At 32.5% G+C, this 19,022-nt stretch overlaps 1 protein-coding gene across 1 annotated transcript; it reads left to right on the top strand.

The window, feature by feature from the left end:
• Positions 2,603-4,232, top strand: LOC107626760 (hydroquinone glucosyltransferase-like; the record flags this gene model as incomplete). Its single annotated transcript, XM_021116819.1, is given in 2 exon segments — positions 2,603-3,430; positions 3,573-4,232. Coding segments are annotated over 2 exon segments (1,488 nt in total).

Below are 19,022 nucleotides of genomic sequence, written 5' to 3'. Positions count from 1 at the left end.
AAGTACACGTCCTGAATCGTAATAATCCACGCTAATTACTTGTACAAGTTCTTATTTTTATTCTCATCCCAACAAATAGATGTATTTCTTTTAATCTCAGTGTAACAAGCCCATGCAACCAACCCAACAAGCTAATTGACTATGAAAGCTATGCAACAAAAATAACATCTTTCTTAATCCATTCTAAAAAGTAAAAAACCTTTAGAATTTTAAAAGTTAAATTTTAAATTTTGAGTAATTTGAATTTTAAAAGTGTATTTAAATTATAAAATATTATTATATTAAATATATTAAATTTAAAACAAAAATTTAAGATTTAAATTTTAAGTGTTGGTTTGATTTAATTTGAATTTTAAATATGAATTTAATTCTTAAAGACACTAAATCTATTTATAATTTTTAGATGTGTTAGTTTTATTTTTTTTTGAATTACTGTAAGAAAAAGCTAAAAATTGTACCATATTTAAAGGATACCTAGTTGAACCGATATTTATAATGTTAAATTGAAGAGACAGAAAGTATTATAAAATAGCCAACGAGTAATAGCTCAAATGGCATAGTCTCCTCATACTCAATTAAGAGGTTGGGGGTTCGAGTCTCATATCTTTGGTAAAAAAAAAAAAAGTATTGTTTTTATCCCCAACGTTTGGAGTAAGTCTTAAAGTTGAAAGTAGGGTTAATTTTCTCTTTATAGAGTGGTCATCACTCATCAGTAGCTTTTGCCTATAAGGCCAAAGATAAAAACGTACATTTCAAACTATTTACCGTCCATCAGAGAAGTTGATTGATACAATCACCTTATAATATGTATATTATGTGGAACACCTTAATTGGCCTTTTGGCCAAGATCAAATGCGTATTATTTGGAATTGAAAAGAGATTACACCAATCACTCAATGTTGTATATGTTGATTGATTTATTTATTATATATCTTCTATTATTGATTTTTTTAAGGGCAATTTACGTAAATAAATTGTTACACCTTTAAAATTATGCAAATACATTATTTCTAAAATAAAGACGTAAATATATTGTTTCATGTATCTATAGAAACCGCTACTGGCAGTAGCGGTTTACACAAACACATTTGTTTATGCTAAATTAAGTTACAAGAAGATTAAGAGAAAGAAACGGAGTATGTATTTTTTCAATCATATGATATATATGGATAGAGAAGTAATTTAAAAAAAAAAATGTACGTTTTAGTGAATTTTTTACTAAAAATAAATTATTTTATCATTTATGAATTTTAGAAGGGATGAAGATAAAAAAAAAGAAAATTAGTCTTAGTTTATATATTTTAGTACTCTGTGAGTACTCACTCTTTGATTTGCTATTTTGTCTCATTTTAATAATAAATACAAATAAAAAATTATTACATGCATATTTATATTTTTTATTTTATTCATCAAAATTATGATGCTATCACTATTATTTATCTAATCAATCAATTATAAAATATAAATAGTTTTTATTTTTTGGTATAAGACAACAAAGTTGCACAAATAAAAAAAATTCATTTAGCTAGAATCTCAAATGCAAATCAACAACAAAGAACACAACCCATGTTCCAAACTCTCCGAATCTCTTTTGTATGGTTGATATAAATAAAAGAGAATAAAGTTATTTTGAAAAAGAAAAATATATGCTTTAGTGAACTTTTGGCTAAAAATAAATTATTTTATTATTTATAAATTTTAAAAAAGATGAGAATAAAAAAAATTAGTCTTAGTTTATATAATTTAATACTTTGAGTACTGTATTTTTTATTTATAATTTGGTCTCATTTTTAATAATAAATACAAATAAAAAATTTATTACATGCATATTTATATTTTTTAAATTATATTGTAAAATGATAAATTAAATTTTTTTATTTATGATTTTATTTAAATAGTATATACCATTAATTATTTATTTTGTAATTATTCTTTTAGATAAATATTAGTTTTACTATTTGTTTTCATACTCAACGTAAATGGCTGCGATTTACGTATGTTAACTAATACACATAAATTGCTACTGTCAGGGCCAAGCATTAACAAACAGAAACCGCGACAGTCTCTAGCAATTTCTGTGTTCCCCATGCGCATGTAATCCGCTGCTGGCTATAGCGGATTATGTGTTTTGGTAAACCGCTACTGGCAGTAGCAGTTTCTATAGATGTATAAAACAATGTATTTGTGTCTTTATATTTAAAACAATGCAATTGCGTAAATTTGAGGGACAAACAATTTATTCATGTAAATTGTCCTTTTTTTTAAATGACTGTATCATATTTAGAATTGAAAATATTTCAAATTAATGTTTAGATTTATTAGCTAATATAAAAGTATTTTTAATAACCAGATATTAATTCCGAAAATAACAAAAACAAACATTTTAATTCGGATAGGAAAAGGATAGTCAAACATTATAGAGTAAAACGAATTAAATTAAGGGGCCCTCTCCTATCAATAATAATCAATGTAGCGTACAAAACTTATGTTACAATCTTTAATGAATTAAGAAAATATTTAATGTTAGTTTTAACTTTAAGTTTATTTTGGATTTATAAATAATACATTATGACTCATCACTCTTGAGCATCGTCACACAATTATGGAGAAGAAAAATCCATGCATAGTGATGGTTCCTTCCCCTGGTCTGAGCCATTTGATTCCACTTGTTGAGTTTGCAAAGATTCTTATTCATGACGATGAAGAGTTGCATGTGAAGTTGATGATTCCAACACTTGGTCCTCCTTCTTCTTCCATGAACTCCATCCTCAACAAAAACTCTCTCCCACCAAACATAACCTTCACTCTTCTTCCCCAAGTCAACGTTGAAGACCTCATCATCACTGATGAGGATCCTCCACCTGCAACTCAGATGCAACAAACAGTGAAACATTCTCTTCCTTTCCTCCATCAAGAACTAACATCACTCACTTCCACCAATCACAACATCCTTGCAATTCTCTTCAGCCTCTTCTCAACCGATGTTCTTGATCTTGCCAAGGAATTCAATCTCTTGTCCTATGTTTTCTTTGCCTCTGGAGCTTTATTTCTATCATTCTGTCTTCATCTTCCACACCTTAATGATCAACAACAACAACATGAACATGAACATGAACATGAAGAGTCCTTGTTGTTCCACCACCAGTTAACAGAAAAAACTACTGTTCATGTTCCAGGTTGTCCTGTGCCGTTTCAGGTCCATGATATTCCACAACGAGCTCTCTCTCAAAGATCAACCCAAGCCCACAAATCATTTCTTGGTGTTTGCAGAAAGTGCTCACTGGTTGATGGTGTTTTAGTCAACACTTTCACAGATTTAGAAGCTGATTTAATAAGAGCCATAGAAGAACAAGCCAAAAATAGAGAAAATACTAATAGCCCTTTTGTTTACCCTATTGGACCAATCATTCAGAGTGCCACCAGCAATCAGGTTCATAGAAAATTTTTAAAATATTAAGAGATAAAAAGTATAGTTTATCTTTAATATTTAAGTATATTTATCTCTGTTATTTAAGTATATTTTGTATTTAAGGTATCTGAATATTCAGAGTTTATGATGAATTCTAATACAGGTAAACAGGTTAGAGTGTTTAAGATGGTTGGATAATCAACCACCAAGATCAGTGTTGTATATCTCTTTTGGAAGTGGTGGAACACTTTCTCAAGAGCAACTCAATGAGATTGCATTTGGATTGGAACTGAGTGGACACAAGTTCTTGTGGGTTGTGAGAGATCCTAGCAACTTTGGTGGTTCTGCATATCTTAATCAACAAAAGGAGGATCCTTTACGCTATTTACCATCAGGTTTTGTGGAGAGAACCAAAGAACAAGGCCTAGTGGTTCCATCGTGGGCCCCACAAGTTGAGATCCTTGGTCATGGATCCACCGGTGGGTTCTTGAGTCATTGTGGTTGGAACTCAACGCTTGAGAGCATTGTCCATGGTGTTCCCATGATTGCATGGCCATTGTTTGCTGAGCAGAGAATGAATGCAGTGTTGCTCAAAGAGGTGCTTAAAGTGGCACTCATGCCAGAGAAGGTTGTTGATAATGATGAAGATGGGATAGTGAAAAGAGAGGAAATTGCAGGAGTTATAAAGAAAATGATGGAGGAGAATGAAGAAGGTTTGGAAATTAGAAAGAGAATCAAACACTTGAGTGATGCTGCTGCTGCTGCACTCACCCAAAATGGTTCCTCTCATAAGGCATTGTCTACTCTTACAGTTAAATATTGATCAAAATTTAATAATTAATAAAAACTGCTGACCTATACACTTTCTTCTAATGATATAATGGGCTGTGGAAAAGCTACTATATGTTATGCTGCTGGTGGTAACGTATTTGACTTAGTGCGTGATTAATGTTTGATTATACTCAACGATATATTCAATTAAATTTTTGAAACACTACTATAACACTGATATAAATATAGGATACATGACATGACAATTAGCCGTTCACCCCCTGACCCCAATCTCTCAGACTCTCACCTATTCTGCCGTTCACCCCTGCCGTTCCTGCTTGCGTTGGTCGGTTTTCTCGTCAACGTTGACCATGATGTTCAGATCCTTGAGCAGGCTGTTATGGCGTTGAATCTTGGATCTGGATCTGGATAAAATCAAAGACAGCGAGCTTTGGTGGAAAACCTTGATGCTCAAGAACCAGAGCAACACTAGCAGCAGCTGCTTGGATTCTCTGGTGGAAAATCCCCAATCTCTCACCCCTAGGCCCTAATCTCTTCACCATGTTCAGGACTTCAGGTAATTTTCATGAGTAACCTGCTGAATCGTTTGAGCAATATACCATATGGAATCCCCGCCCCCTGAAGATACTCAAGATACTAGCTTTTCTTCCGATACTACACAAAATCCTAGTTTAGACATGAGTGACATTGATAGCATTATGATTGAAGACCCTATGAGTAAGTAGAAACAAACACAAAGGATAAAGTTAAGTGAGCTCAAGAAGAATGAGATAGATATGTATCTGGAAGATGAAGTGGCAGAAGATTTTAGTGAATTTGATATATTGAGATGGTGGAGAGGAAAGACTCTGAGGTATCGAATTCTGTCTTGCATGGCTAGAGATATATTAGCCATTCCTATTTCTACTGTGGCGTCTGAGTCAGTTTTTAGCACCGGAGGTCGTGTCCTTGACCCTTATCGTAGTGCTTTGAGTCCCACCACTGTAGAGGCTTTAATTTGTACTCAATATTGGTTAAAACCTGCTAAGATTTTGGTTGAGCTTGATGAAGGAGATGCTGCGGTTGATTCAGGTATATAATGAATTGGTTCATTTATTTTTCGTCATTCTTTATTCTTTATTCTTTATTTTATCTCATTGGCTTTAACATATTTGGTTGTTTAATTGAATAGAATTTTCTGGAGTTACTAGTGCTGGAGATCTTGAAGTTCAAAGTCAATTACATCCTCTTGAACCATCTTAGGTATTATAAGTTTATAACTAAGTACTTGTATTAGTGTATAATAACTTAGACTATTTTTTTGTTCAATTTATTCTAACATGTTTCACTAATTTTTCAATATGTATTATTTTAATAGGAATACACGATTCATGGTTGCTGCTGATGTCTGCTGCCTGCTGATTTAAGAAGGGATGGATCAAGTTGTTTTATTTTTAAGTAGCAAGAAACTTCATTCTTAATGTTCTTTCAACAATCTTAGATTTTAGTGTGTTATAATCTTGGATCAAGTTGTTTTATTTCTGCTGATGGTTGATAAGCATTTGCAGATTGTTTAGATTTTAGTGTGTTATAATGTTGCTGTTTTATTTTAAATGAGGCTTTTAGTATTTTAGTACTTGTTGTTTTCACTTATTGGAAGTGTTTGTTGGAAATATTTGTTATTATATTTACTTATTTGTTAGTTTGTATGTTTTAGTTAATAATTGTTAAACTTGTTATTTATGTATTGTATTATTTTATTTTTGTTATTTAGAAAAAAATTTGATTAAAATTATTTTAGGAACAAATAGATTTAAAAGTGTGAAAGAAACATTTTTTATTGAATTTTTTACTTAAAAAGATAATAAAAAAATGAGCTTAATTATGAGGATATATCCGCAATCCAATCCGACATTCAAAAACGCGGATATTGTATCCGATCCGATCCGATAAGAATTGTGCGGATCGGATCGAATTTTCGGCCATATCCGATCCGATCCGGTCCGTGGACAGCCCTACTCTTAATTGAGTACGAGAAGACTATGCCATTTGAGCTATACCTCATTCTCATTGGCATGGTGTATATCAAATTTACTGAGAGAATATAATGCAAATTTTTATTTTTTTATGTGACGGTAGATGACTAGATGAGAGAGAAATTAGAAAGTGGGCGATAGGTGTCTTTATCAAGCATTATTTGCATGATTGCATCTGTCCTTATTTGAGTAAGGAGATTTGACTATTTGTTCTCTTTCATATCTAATACTAAACTATTAATAGAGGGTTGTTAGGTAGTGAAAATCCAACGTGTCATGCTAGAGAGAACTTGAGAGTTGGACATTTTATGGTATCCTTTAAACAGTTAGTTTATGTGTGGTCTCTCATTCAATCATTTATTTTTTTTCAAGTAAACTTTGCTTCTTAAAATAACTTCTTCCTTCAATTAATTCTCCTTTATCTTCTACTTCAATATTTATTTCCTCTTCACCTAACAGGTATCAAAAACCTAAAATTTTAAATTTGAATGGCAAAAAAAGGTATAATTATTATAACCTAGCATTCATTGTTCAGTTTGTATAGTTATTTCAATGTCTTTAATATTTTCTGACAACTCCTCCTTTTATTCTCTTTCACTCCCAATAATGTTATTCACTCTTTCATTTCAATTAATTTTCTCCTTCTTTTTTTTACCTGTTTTTCTAATTTTTTAATAAATTTCAAATTTTGAATTTAACTGCCATACATCATACGAATCACTCTTACTTATTTATAACCCCTTAATTTTATTATTCACTGCAGTTTTGTGGTTGCTCCTCCATTTTCTTATTTTTCAATTTGTTATCGTGGTGGTGATGGAGGGCGTTGTAAACATGTAGCATATTTAGAAAATTTGAAAGATTCTCCAGTAAGCTTCTCGGTACATTTTTCTCTCTCAAATTCATGGTTTCTTTTCTGTTTTTATAACTGAGTTTATGTCAAATCTTGAAATTTTTTGTTTTTTGTTTTATTTTTCTTTTTGTCTCCTATTATACCGCAACGTGGTTGCAGTTGTTACGCTCGGTGAAGAGCATGGTGGTGGATACAGGGGAGGAGGCAATGGTGGTGGTGCTTACTACAACTGCGGTGGGATGGGTCTGATGATTAGGACTTTTGTGTGGTTTAGAATTCTCAATAAATTCTCGTTGCAATATAGTTTCTAAACCAAGCAATAATTCTTTCATACAAAAATTTGTTTGTCACAAGTACAAACCCCTAAAATCTATAAACCGAAGTATTCAAACATTGGGTCGTTCTCCCTAGGAATTGTAATAAAGTGCCTTGTTATTGGTTATGGAGCTATGTTTGGGATTTTTGAGATATTAGACATGAAAGGTAAATGGCAATAGAAGTAAACTAATAACTAGAAAGCTCTTGGCAAGGTTATGAGAATTAGAGGTCCTATCCTAGTTATCCTCCTCAATTGTGACCACAATCATCCATTGCTACCACTTAGTTAACCTCTAACCATGGAGGAAAGTCAAGTGGATGAATCAACTTGATTCCACAAGTCCTAGCCAACTCCCAAGGGAAAGACTAGTTTTAGTGGTATCCAAATCAATTAGCAACTTCTAATTATCAATCTACAAAGGAATTAGATAACACTTGGGAGGCACAAAAGAAAAGCATAGTAAATTGATAACAAGAATAAAATCTAGCAACAATTGAATGTAGGAAATTAACAACAACAATCAAAGAGAACAAGATCTACATGAATTACCTCAAATTGTATTAAGAAAAAATAGAATGAACAAGAGTAGATCTACAAACAAAATAGAAGAAAGTAATAACAACAATAGAAAAGTGATGAATGTAACAACATAGAATTGAGAGGTAGAAGAAGAAGAAAGCATGAATTGAAACCTAGATCTAGATTATTGAACTAAACCTAATCCTAATTCTAATCCTAGAGAGAAGTGAGAGCTTCTCTTTCTAAAGCTAAAACTAAAACTAATCCTAATGTGTGTTATGATAGATGATCCCCCTTCCTCCTTCAATCTTTGGTCCTTTTGAGTGTTTTGGCGCCAAAGTTGACTTGGATTGGGCCCCACAGGCCTTGAGAATTCGCTGGCCACATTTTCATTAAAAAATCATATATCAGCACCGACGCGTACGCGCACAGCACGCGTACGCGTCCATGGGCAACTTCGCAAGGTGCACATAAGCGCCTGGTGCGCGCGTGCGTCCATGGCCGAGTTTAACTCTTTGGATTTTCATGATCTTCTCCACTTGCATGCTTCCTTCCTTGCTCTCTTGATTCATTCCTAGCCTTTTTCAACCTGAGATTACTAACAAACACATCAAGGCATCTTATAGAATCAAGGGGAAGTTAAAGTTATCTAATCAAAGACCAAAAAGCATGCTTTTTACACTTAAGAACAAATAAGGGAGAGATCACAAAAATCATGCTAATTCATTGGCTAAATGTGAGAAAAGGTTAGCAAAATGCTCTAAATCCAATACAAGATAAACCCTACAAAGGGGGTTTATCAACCTCCCCACACTTAAACCAAGCATGTCCTCATGCTTGACCAAGAATGAAGCGAAGGGGTATGACATTTATTCAATGCAACTAAACTTCCTATATGCAACTATCTAAATGAATGCAACTAACTACATGAATGCTAATGCTTGGTCAAAATAATTCAACTTCCAAGAGAATATATATATAAGCATAAGAGCTAGAGTAATAGAGATCAAGTCCAAACCACAATTGCATTGAATTATCAAAAGGATTTCAAACTTGCAAGAATATAGATAATAGGGGTGAATATATGTAATTGAGCTATTGAACCCTCACCGAATGTGTATCCGCTCTATTCACTCAATTGTTTGGGGGTTTATTCACTCAATTCTCTCCTAATCACATTTTCCAAAATTTGTTCTTCATCTAACAATCAACAATCATTCAATGTATGCATTCATTCATCATGAGGTCTTTCTCATAGGTTGTAATGGGGTTAGGGTCAAGGTAGGATCATATATGGTTAAGTGGACTAGAGATTTGGATCTTTGATTAACCTAGACTTTCCCACCTAACCTATACAATGACCTATACAAATTCTAATCTATCCTAACCAACCATCCTTCACTTTTTACATACTCATGCATTTTCTTTTGGTTTTCCCAACACTTACACATTGACTCTTATTGGCCTTTACTTTGGGGGCATTTTGTTTCCCTTTTTATTCCTTTCTTTTTCTTTGTTTCTTTCTTTTCCTATTTGTTTTCTTTCATTTTCTTTTCTTTTCCTTGCTCTTCTTTTTGTTTCCTTTTTCTATTTCCTTTGTTTTCCTCATTTTTTTTCAATGCATAAGGTCTATACATTTTAATCAATACATGAGTATGTACTCAATTTCCCAAATACAAATACAAAACACTCTTTTATCCCAACCAATGTTCCTAATCTCCCCAAACTTGAATATAAGACACTCTCACTAGCCTAAGCTAATCAAATATCCAAACAAGGGACTTTATTGTTTTCTGCTTTAGGCTTGTAATGTGCTAAAATAAGAACAATTGGGTCAAGCGTAGGCTCAAAATTGGTTAACAATGGAGGGTAAAAGGTAGGCTATTTGGGTGAGTGAGCTAATTAAAATAATGGCCTCAATCATATAAATACATGAATACAAGGAATAAATGGACATATAGAATCAAGCAAATCAAGGATCATAATCATAGGGAGAGACAATCACACACAAGAATGGAAAATAAGTGGTTATAAAATGTAACCACATCAATAGGCTCAAATCTCACATGCTTGTGTTCTTAGCTCAATACATGCTTCACAAAGTATGAATTCAAGCAAGTTACAAAAAAATTTCAATCAATTGGGTTGTGCTCTATAGATGGATTCCTTTGAAAATTTAATCATTTTGACTAAGCTTATTAATGCAATGTTGTGATTGATAATTTATGAAAATTCCTTAGTTTACCCTTTTCTTTTTCAATCAAAACAAGTTTCATATGAAAAAGAGTTAACTAGGTCTTAACAATTCCAAAATAATTTCTAATTACAACCACAAGCTAAGAAGATAACTATATAAAGAAAAAGATAACTATATAAAGAAAAACCCAACTAAAGTATGAAATCCAACATCCACAATATCTACATCCAAAATGAAAGAGTATGCAACATAGAAGTATCCAAAATATCTAAAGCAACCAATATATACAATAATGTGCAGAATAAGATAGCTAGGAAAATATAACTAGGAAAATAGCCAAGATATTCACCGATCTACCGACGATGCCAACGGTAACCTCCCCACACTTAAGATCAAGCATCGTCCCCGATGCTAATCCTCAGGCTCAGGGAGAGGTACGTCGGTCGGCTCTGGCTCTGGCTGGGGTTGTGGCTGAGGTGTCTCCTGAGTAGCCTGAGTCTGTGGTGCTGTCTCCACGTGAACCGGCTCCTCCTCATGAGTATCCTCATCATGTAAATCCGCATACTCCTCCTCGTGGGTCTCCTCATCTGAACCGGAGGACTCTAGAAGAGGGGGCAGCTCAAGGCCCTAGGCCACGAACATCGCTGAACCAGTAAGTAAGTCGGCTGAGGTACTGGTGGTGGTAAAGGAAGTGCTACAGCTGCTGCTGGTATAGATGTTCCTGCTAGGGCTGATGACGAAGAGGGTCCAGCTCCCTCCTCTGCTGCTCTAGCCCAAGATCTGTGCCGGGAAGGAGGCTTTTTGTTCACCCAGGACCCCTATGGAATGGTCTCCGGCTCCTTCTCAGGGAGCGGTGGGGGCCGTGACACGTCCTCCAGTAGCCACTGGACACCGGCCCGCTGAAGCATCTGGGTGATAAGGACGGGAAATGGAAAGATACCTCTGATATGGGCCCGCCACATGAACCGCCTGATCAGCCGAGGGAAATAGACCTCCTTCCCCTCTAGCACACAGCTGATCAGGATCAACATCGCCATAGGGATCTCTGAGAAGTGGGTAGTCGGCATGAGGTAGTGGGCAAAAATCTGTTGCCATGTCTTGGCCTCCTTGCTCATATAGGTAGAGCGCATGTCCTTGGGTGCCTTGTTTTCGCAATCCATAACCCAAGGAGCCTCCGGGGTAGCTACCACTGCCCTCAAAGCATCAAAATCGAAAACCAGAACCGAGTCAAGGGTGTGGCGGAAGAAGTTGCAATAGAATTCCTGCACCCAAGACCGGTTCACCCGGCTAAGTTCTCGATCCACAAAGTCTAAACCTATCCTTTCAATGCGGTTATTAATCGTTTGCCTCAAATCGAATGGAAGGGCCAACCTCTTTTCAATGTTCAAGTTCTTTGAGTTATAACTTAGGAACCGAAGTTCACAGTAGAGATTCGGGAACTTGACTGAATCCTGGGCAGGCAGGGATTGGTTTGCTCTCTCCCCACAGGCCTTGAGAATTCGCTGGCCACGTTTTCATTAAAAAATTATATATCAGCACCGACGCGTATGTGCACAGCACGCGTACGCGTCCATGGGCGACTTCGCAAGGTGCGCGCGCACGTCCTTGGCCGAGTTCAACTCTTTGACTTTTCATGATCTTCTCCACTTGCATGCTTCCTTCCTTGCTCCCTTGATTCATTCCTAGCCTTTTTCAACCTGAGATTACTAACAAACACATCAAGGCATCTTATGGAATCAAGGAGAAGTTAAAGTTATCTAATCAAAGACCAAAAAGCATGCTTTTTACACTTAGGAACAAATAAGGGAGAGATCACAAAAATCATGCTAATTCATTGGCTAAATGTGAGAAAAGGTTAGCAAAATACTCTAAATCCAACACAAGATAAACCCTACAAAGGGGTTTATTAGGGTCACATGGCCACGGAGGAGAAGACAGTTCATCTTTTCCTCTGCTGGTAAATGCTTTTTCTATGACCTCATAGAGACTAACATTTTGTCTTCCTGGTATGATATCCCATTATCCCTTCTTTCCATCTAATTAAATTGTATTGAGATTAGATTTTGAAGAAGTGGTAGTTGAGTTTGTAGCAATTTCTGACCTAAAAGCTTTTATTTTCCAGCTCTTCTATTTTTTCTCTGATTCCTAGCGCAGTGTTCAGAAAACTCACGGCCAAGTCTAAAAACAAGCTTTGATTACTTTCGATTCCATAAATTTGCTATTTTGAGGTTTTTCGTTTGAGGTTTTTCAATTTTTTTTCCATATTCTGAAATTTTGTGATTTTAATTTGATTTTATTTTTTCGCTTCAGTTGCATTTCCACTGCAATGTGAGGAATCCAACATGGGCATCGATTATGTATAGGGTCTTCATATGCATCATTTTCTCCGCTGTTCGTCGCATCTTCGAAGTGCATATTAGCTTCCTTAGGAAAGTTTCTTTGTTGATTGTTTAAATTGTGATGATTTCATGATAAGTTTTTTCGTGGATGTTGGCATTAGAAATCTGGTAAGACAAGTTAAACAGCTTGCTCTTCTTGCTTGACACTCTGGTAAGTAAGTGGAATGTATTTCAACTGTCTTGAAGAGGAGAGCATGAGGGTTGGGTTCTTTAAGGTGTTATATATGCAATATTTGTTCATCTGAGCTCTGCCTCTTCCATTCAGTCATCATTCATTTATGGTATTGTAAATTTTGCCCTTTGGCTTTAATGACTCTGACAATTCCTTCCTTTAATTTCTCTTTCAATACTAACTATTTTTTATTCATTCTCACCTACATTTATTTTCCACCTCTTCAAACAAGTAAAAAGAATATGAAATTTCAATTTTGAATTAAAAAACAAGTATATTTATAATCTCCTATTTTCAGTCGTTCTTCTGGTGCTTGCTACAGCTGTGGTGGGGATGAGGCATATGGCCAAGGATTGCAACCAAGGAGGACGCAGATGTGGAGGCATGTACGGCGACGGTGGTGGCAGCGGATCCGCTACAACTATGGGGATTTTGGGCATTTTACAAGGGACTTCTAAACAAGCTCTTTGAAAACAAGGTTTGATCACTTCTGATGTCCAGATTTTTAATTTTGAGATTTTTGGTTTGATGTTTTTCAAGTTTTTTTCTGATCTACTATATTTTTACTTTTTTTTATTTTTAAATTCATTTTTTATTTTTTCACTTTAGATGTGTTTCGATTGCAATGTGAAGAATCCAACATGAGCGTCCGTTACGTATGACTTCTTCATATGCATCGATTACTCTGCTGTTCATCGCAGTCTAAGAGTGCATATCAGCTTCTGGGTACATTCCTCTCTCTTAAATTCACGGTTTTCTTTCCATTTTTGTAACTGGTTTACTTCAAATTTGGACTTTTTTATTTTTGTTTTGTTTTTCTTTTTGTCTCATGTTATATGAATTCATGTTCATAATACTGAAAAAAATTCGAGTTTTTAGCTTCTCAAATTTGTTGTTAAAGTATTTTTTGGAAGGAAAATGGATGGGTGGATGAGAGTGTCATTCTGAAGCATAGCAACGGAGAACATTTTTCTAGCTTTATCACTCTGCAGGCTTCCTTCCTCACGAACACCTTTTTAATTTATTTTATTTTTAAATAACTTTGGCTAAAATTGATCAGAGCAGCGAACTATTTGTGTTTGAACATTAGCTCCTGAGGCATTGATATGAACAGAAAGCTTTCAGCTTATTTTGTCTTGGTTAGGTATTTTTTTCAACCGTTGATGTGTGCATGTGCCTTTAAAGTATATGCATACTTCTAGAATTTTTATGTTTAAATCTTAGTAGAAATTATTGTCATAAAGGATGCATTTGTTTGTGATTTTGGGGGTGCAGAAAGTACCTTTCTTTTTTTCACAATTTTAGTATTGTTTAATATGTGATGTGGTATAGATGTTGTGGATGCATGCAATTTTGGATGTGAACATTTGAAAATGTTACTGTATCTTAAATACTATGCAATGTGCATTCTCTGACTGAACCAGTGAAATTCAAATTCCATATGGACTTTTCTCTTATATGGTACAAATGGGGATGGATTTACAATTAGTAAAGCAGCAGATAAAATTGAAGGCATTCATGGTAAGTCGCTAAATGAAGCTGAGGTGGCAGCAGCTATTGAAGAGAAAGAAACTCATGCTTTTGAAATTAATCCTTCTCAGGTAACTTAGTTGTGAGCTTTACAAAGATATTATTTTGTTCTTTTACTGTTATACCAATTTTTTTTTTTTTAGTTTTCCATCATTATTATTATGATTTGTTGATACTATAAAACAATTTTCACTATATGTAACAGTTATTTGAATTATTTGTGCACTTTCAATCGTTGTTGAAGCTTGAGTTTATATCAATTAGTGAGAAAGACATCTTTAATGAATAAGGTATTCTTTGGTATTTGATTGTCTTCAAAATTATTTATCTTTATTGATTCTTATTGTATTTTTTTGTGATTTATTTTTGTATAGTTTAACGGTATACCAAGGAGGTTCATATTCTTATATTTTCCTAATAAATATAAGAACATAGGATTTTTTATACAAAAAAAATTATTGGAGCAGATTTTTTATCAAAAGAGGTGCAATAAGAACATAAAATTTTCACCTTACATGTTTGTGATTGGTAATTATTTATACTCTTATTTCTTTTTCCTTTCTTGGTGCTTCTATGTGTGTTTGAGTATATCTATATACATCAGTTAGATAATTAGAAAATGTTATGAATTTTAGAGATTTAGTTGACCATTGATAGAAAAATGTTATGTGTTAGATTATCATATGACCATTTGTATTTAGGTCCTCTTTATTAGGCTTTGTGCATTGTGTATACAGTTTTCTAAAAAAAATAATCATTTACGTTTTTAAAATAATTTAGGACTAAGAAGTTCTTGAAAGACTTGTTCATGTAATTGATAAATTTAATATCATTCAGTTCTTAAGTAATTAGGTGGGCAAGAAAATTCTATATATCTACGTGTTTTTTATTATTGGTTTTTTGAAAGAGTTGTGTGCTAATTTTGATTTGCCTATATATATATAGTATTTTCATTCTTTTTATTTGAAGGATATAATTTTGGCTTTAAAGATTTTTTATTATCATATTATTTTAAATTAGTTTATAACAATCTATAGAAATAATCTTCAGTGCTTTTGGTTTGTTATCATATTATTAAAGATTTTTTTTTTTTTGCAGTTTTGGTTTAGTAGCACTTGCCTTTTTCAGACTTTGATGGAGGGAAGAAGTAATCTTCAGTGCTTTTGAACAATTTGCTATACAAGTGATACAATTGATACCCAAAAAAGTACTTTGAGAGGCTTCTCAATTTCAATCCATTAAAAAGTAGTCTATATATACAAATTAAAATTTGTTGTATGATTCGTTTTCATTGTAAATCTAATGAGAGACCAATATTATTTCTAAAGTTTATAGAATATATAAGTACATTGTTGACATATTAAGTAATTATTGACACTAATAAAATAGAATACCATGCCTTTGTATTTATTTTTAGTATGATCAGTGACATTTTGCAGTTTTTCTTGCGAGATTAAAATAAATGAAACAAGTTGAATACATATTTTAGTATTGTAATAATCATGGTTGTAATCTTTAACAAATTGTCTAAAACTTTAATAGAAATACAATATGATTTTTAATATTTTATAATTTATCTTTTTAGTATATAAAAAATTAATACATGTTTAACATTTAATTCTTTTAACTATTATAAAGATAATTAAATTTATAATTCAATATGCATTATGTGTTTTATAATGCATATTATCAATATTACATCGAAGCAATATTTTTTTTATTAGAGACTAATATTAGAGTATAATTAATAAATCATGGTTTTAATGAAATCCTAAATATTTCTATATAATTATTAGAGTACTAACATTTTTCTATGTTTTTTTATTATGTATTTCTAAATAAAATAACCCTTCATTCATTTTATGTTTAATTTCATTTGCTTTCTTATCAACTTTTGTTTGTTTTTTTTTTCATGCTTTTTAGATCCTTTTGTTCCCTAATGCATTTATGGCCTTTGTGTACAAGGAGATTTTTTATAATCTATGACTCGGAATATTAAATTTTTTATGTGTAGAGAAATCTCTATTTGTATCATTCAGTATTATTGATTAGTAAATTGTGCATGACATTTTTTAAGTTGAAGTCTTGATATTTTTTATTAGGTAGTTCAATGTTTAATAGGAGGTTATTAGGTAATTTTATCCAATGTTAAACCTATTTTTTTGTTGATTGTTCAGCAAATATATAAATTGCATTTTTATTATGTAACATGATATGAAGAAATTTTTTTACATTAGTAACAAATATACAAGGAATGATTTTCAGTTTCTTATTTATGTTGAAAAATTTGTATATGTTAATTTAATTCGATTAAGGACAAATATTAAAATTTTTAAGTATAATTTTGTTTGATTATGATACACACTATATTATGCATAGATGATATATTTTGTTAATTCCAGTACTAAACATTTTTCGTGCATCGCACAGGTACGGCTCATTCACTAGTAAATTTCTAAATATTGGATTTTGAATTTTTGTTTTTAGATTTATTATTTTCTTCATGTAAATTGACAAATTCATTTTGCTATTATTAAAAACAAAAAAGTTATTATGGTAATCATTGACTTTTCTTTCATGGATAATATTTTTTTCACTATATTAAATTTGTAAACATTCTATTGTACAATGATTGTAACTTATTTATATTTTAAATTAATATTTTCTTAAATTTTCTAATTCTACTTAATATGTCTAAATTTAAAATTTATTATTTTCATTTTCTACCCTTCTAATATCGAAAATTAATTTTTATCTTAGAAGAATTATGGTATAATTTATCGATGTAGAAGTTTGAAGTGATTTACCTGAACGTGTTGGTATAGAAATGTTTGATAGTTCATATCACACATGACACATGTTAATTATATCGGGATGGCTTCTTAGTTTATGATTAAGTTGCTAATTATTGTTCAATATTTGATCACAAATGACATTAAAAAATAAAGTTGATGTGTATTCACATATAAAAGCAAAGTAGCTCATCAAAAGAACATCGTCTTGTCATTGCTGCTGTTGGAGGGGGAGGTCAGAGGTGGTGTTGGCCGCTAGCCACCCCAAGAAGAGAGTGGGGAAGAAAAAGTTCAGGGAGACGCGCCACCCTGTGTGTATTATAGCGTGCGGCAGAAGAATTCTGACAAATGAGTTGGCGAGGTGAGGGAACCAAACAAGAAGATGAAGATATGACTAAGGAAGATGGGTGACGGAAGAGCAAGAAGAAGAGTAAAGGGTGTTAGAGATATGGAGGATCATGGACACCCAATTAACCTTTTGTTTTTTGTAAATTACGATTAAATACATTAAAAATTCTTCTTGCTTTAACTTTTTGACTATATTCCACGAAAAAAATTATTTCTTCTATTTATATACTTACCAAATTTTTTAATTTCAAATTTTAATAATGAGAATTTGAACTTTTTTCGTTGAGAATCTGAACTACTTAAATATTAATGTGCATCCACATTATCTTTATTACAACATTTCTTTTTGAATGACCATTTACAATTATATCTCGTTAAAATCTTATTAAAGAAAAACTCAATAGAAAAAAATTTTAGTAAAGAAAAAAGAGTACAATATCTTTTGTGATGAGCAATGTCACATTAAAAATCTTGTTAAGAAAAACCTAATAGGGAGAAAAATCCGACTAAAGAAAAAAGAGTACAGCCTCCTCCTCTTGTCAACATACATTATTTAATATCTCGAAATCGGCGCATCCCAATTTGATGTACCAATCTTTCAAAGGAGGATTTTGGAAAGTGACTTTGTAAATAAATCTGCCAAATTATCGCTTGAGCGGTTTGTTAGACATCAATTGTTCGTTGATTTTGAAGGTCATGAGTGAAGAAGAATTTGGAGCTATCAATTGTTCTATTACCTTTGATGTATTCACCCTTAAGTTGAGCAATGTATGCTGTATTATCTTCAAACAGAACAATTTGAGCTATTCTTCTATCAGTCAGTCCACATGATGATAAAATATATTGAATTAAATTCTTGAGCCAAAATCACTCGCGACTTGCTTTATATATCGCTAGTATTTCAGTATAATTAGAGAATGTTGCTGCTATCATCTGTTTCGTGGCCTCCATGATATAGCTGTATCACCATATGTAAATAGATATTCTGTTTGAAATCTTCTTTTGTATGGATCAGACAAATATCCTGCATCTGTATAACCAACTAATTATGACTTGGATTCATATGGATAAAAGTATAAAACAGTCACATATCAACTGTTCCATGAAGATATCAAAAAATTTATTTGATTCCATTCCAATATTTTCTAGTTGGAGAGGAACTATATCTTACTAGTAAATTCACGGCAAATGATATGTCAGGTCGTGTATTATTAGCAAGATATATTAGTGTTCCAATGATACTGAAATATGGTACTTCAAGACCAAGGATATCTTCATTTTTCTTTAGGATGGAATTGATCATTTTTCACATCCAAAGACCTTACAATCATTAGAGTACTTAATGGATGTGATTTATCATATAAAATCTCTTCTAGATCTTTTCTGTGTATGTTGTTTGATAAATAAAGATCCCATTTTTTGTATGCTCGATCTGCAGGCTGAAACAAAATTTAGTCTTTCTAAAATTTTTCATCTCAAATTCTTCTTTTAGAGCTTTTATAATTGTTGGAATCTCTTTAGAGATTCCAATTATATTTAAATCATCAACGCACGCAATAATTATAATGAATTTAGATACAAATTTTTTTATGAAAACAGATGGGCAGATATTATCATTCTTGAATCTGTTTTTGGTCAGATATTCAGTAAGACGATTATACCACATTCTTCTAGATT

Source organism: Arachis ipaensis, chromosome B02 (genome assembly GCF_000816755.2).
Source record: "Arachis ipaensis cultivar K30076 chromosome B02, Araip1.1, whole genome shotgun sequence".
Classification (NCBI taxonomy): Eukaryota; Viridiplantae; Streptophyta; class Magnoliopsida; order Fabales; family Fabaceae; genus Arachis; species Arachis ipaensis.
The sequence above is the reverse complement of the archived record's forward strand: the minus strand, read 5'-3'. Positions and strand labels throughout refer to the sequence as shown.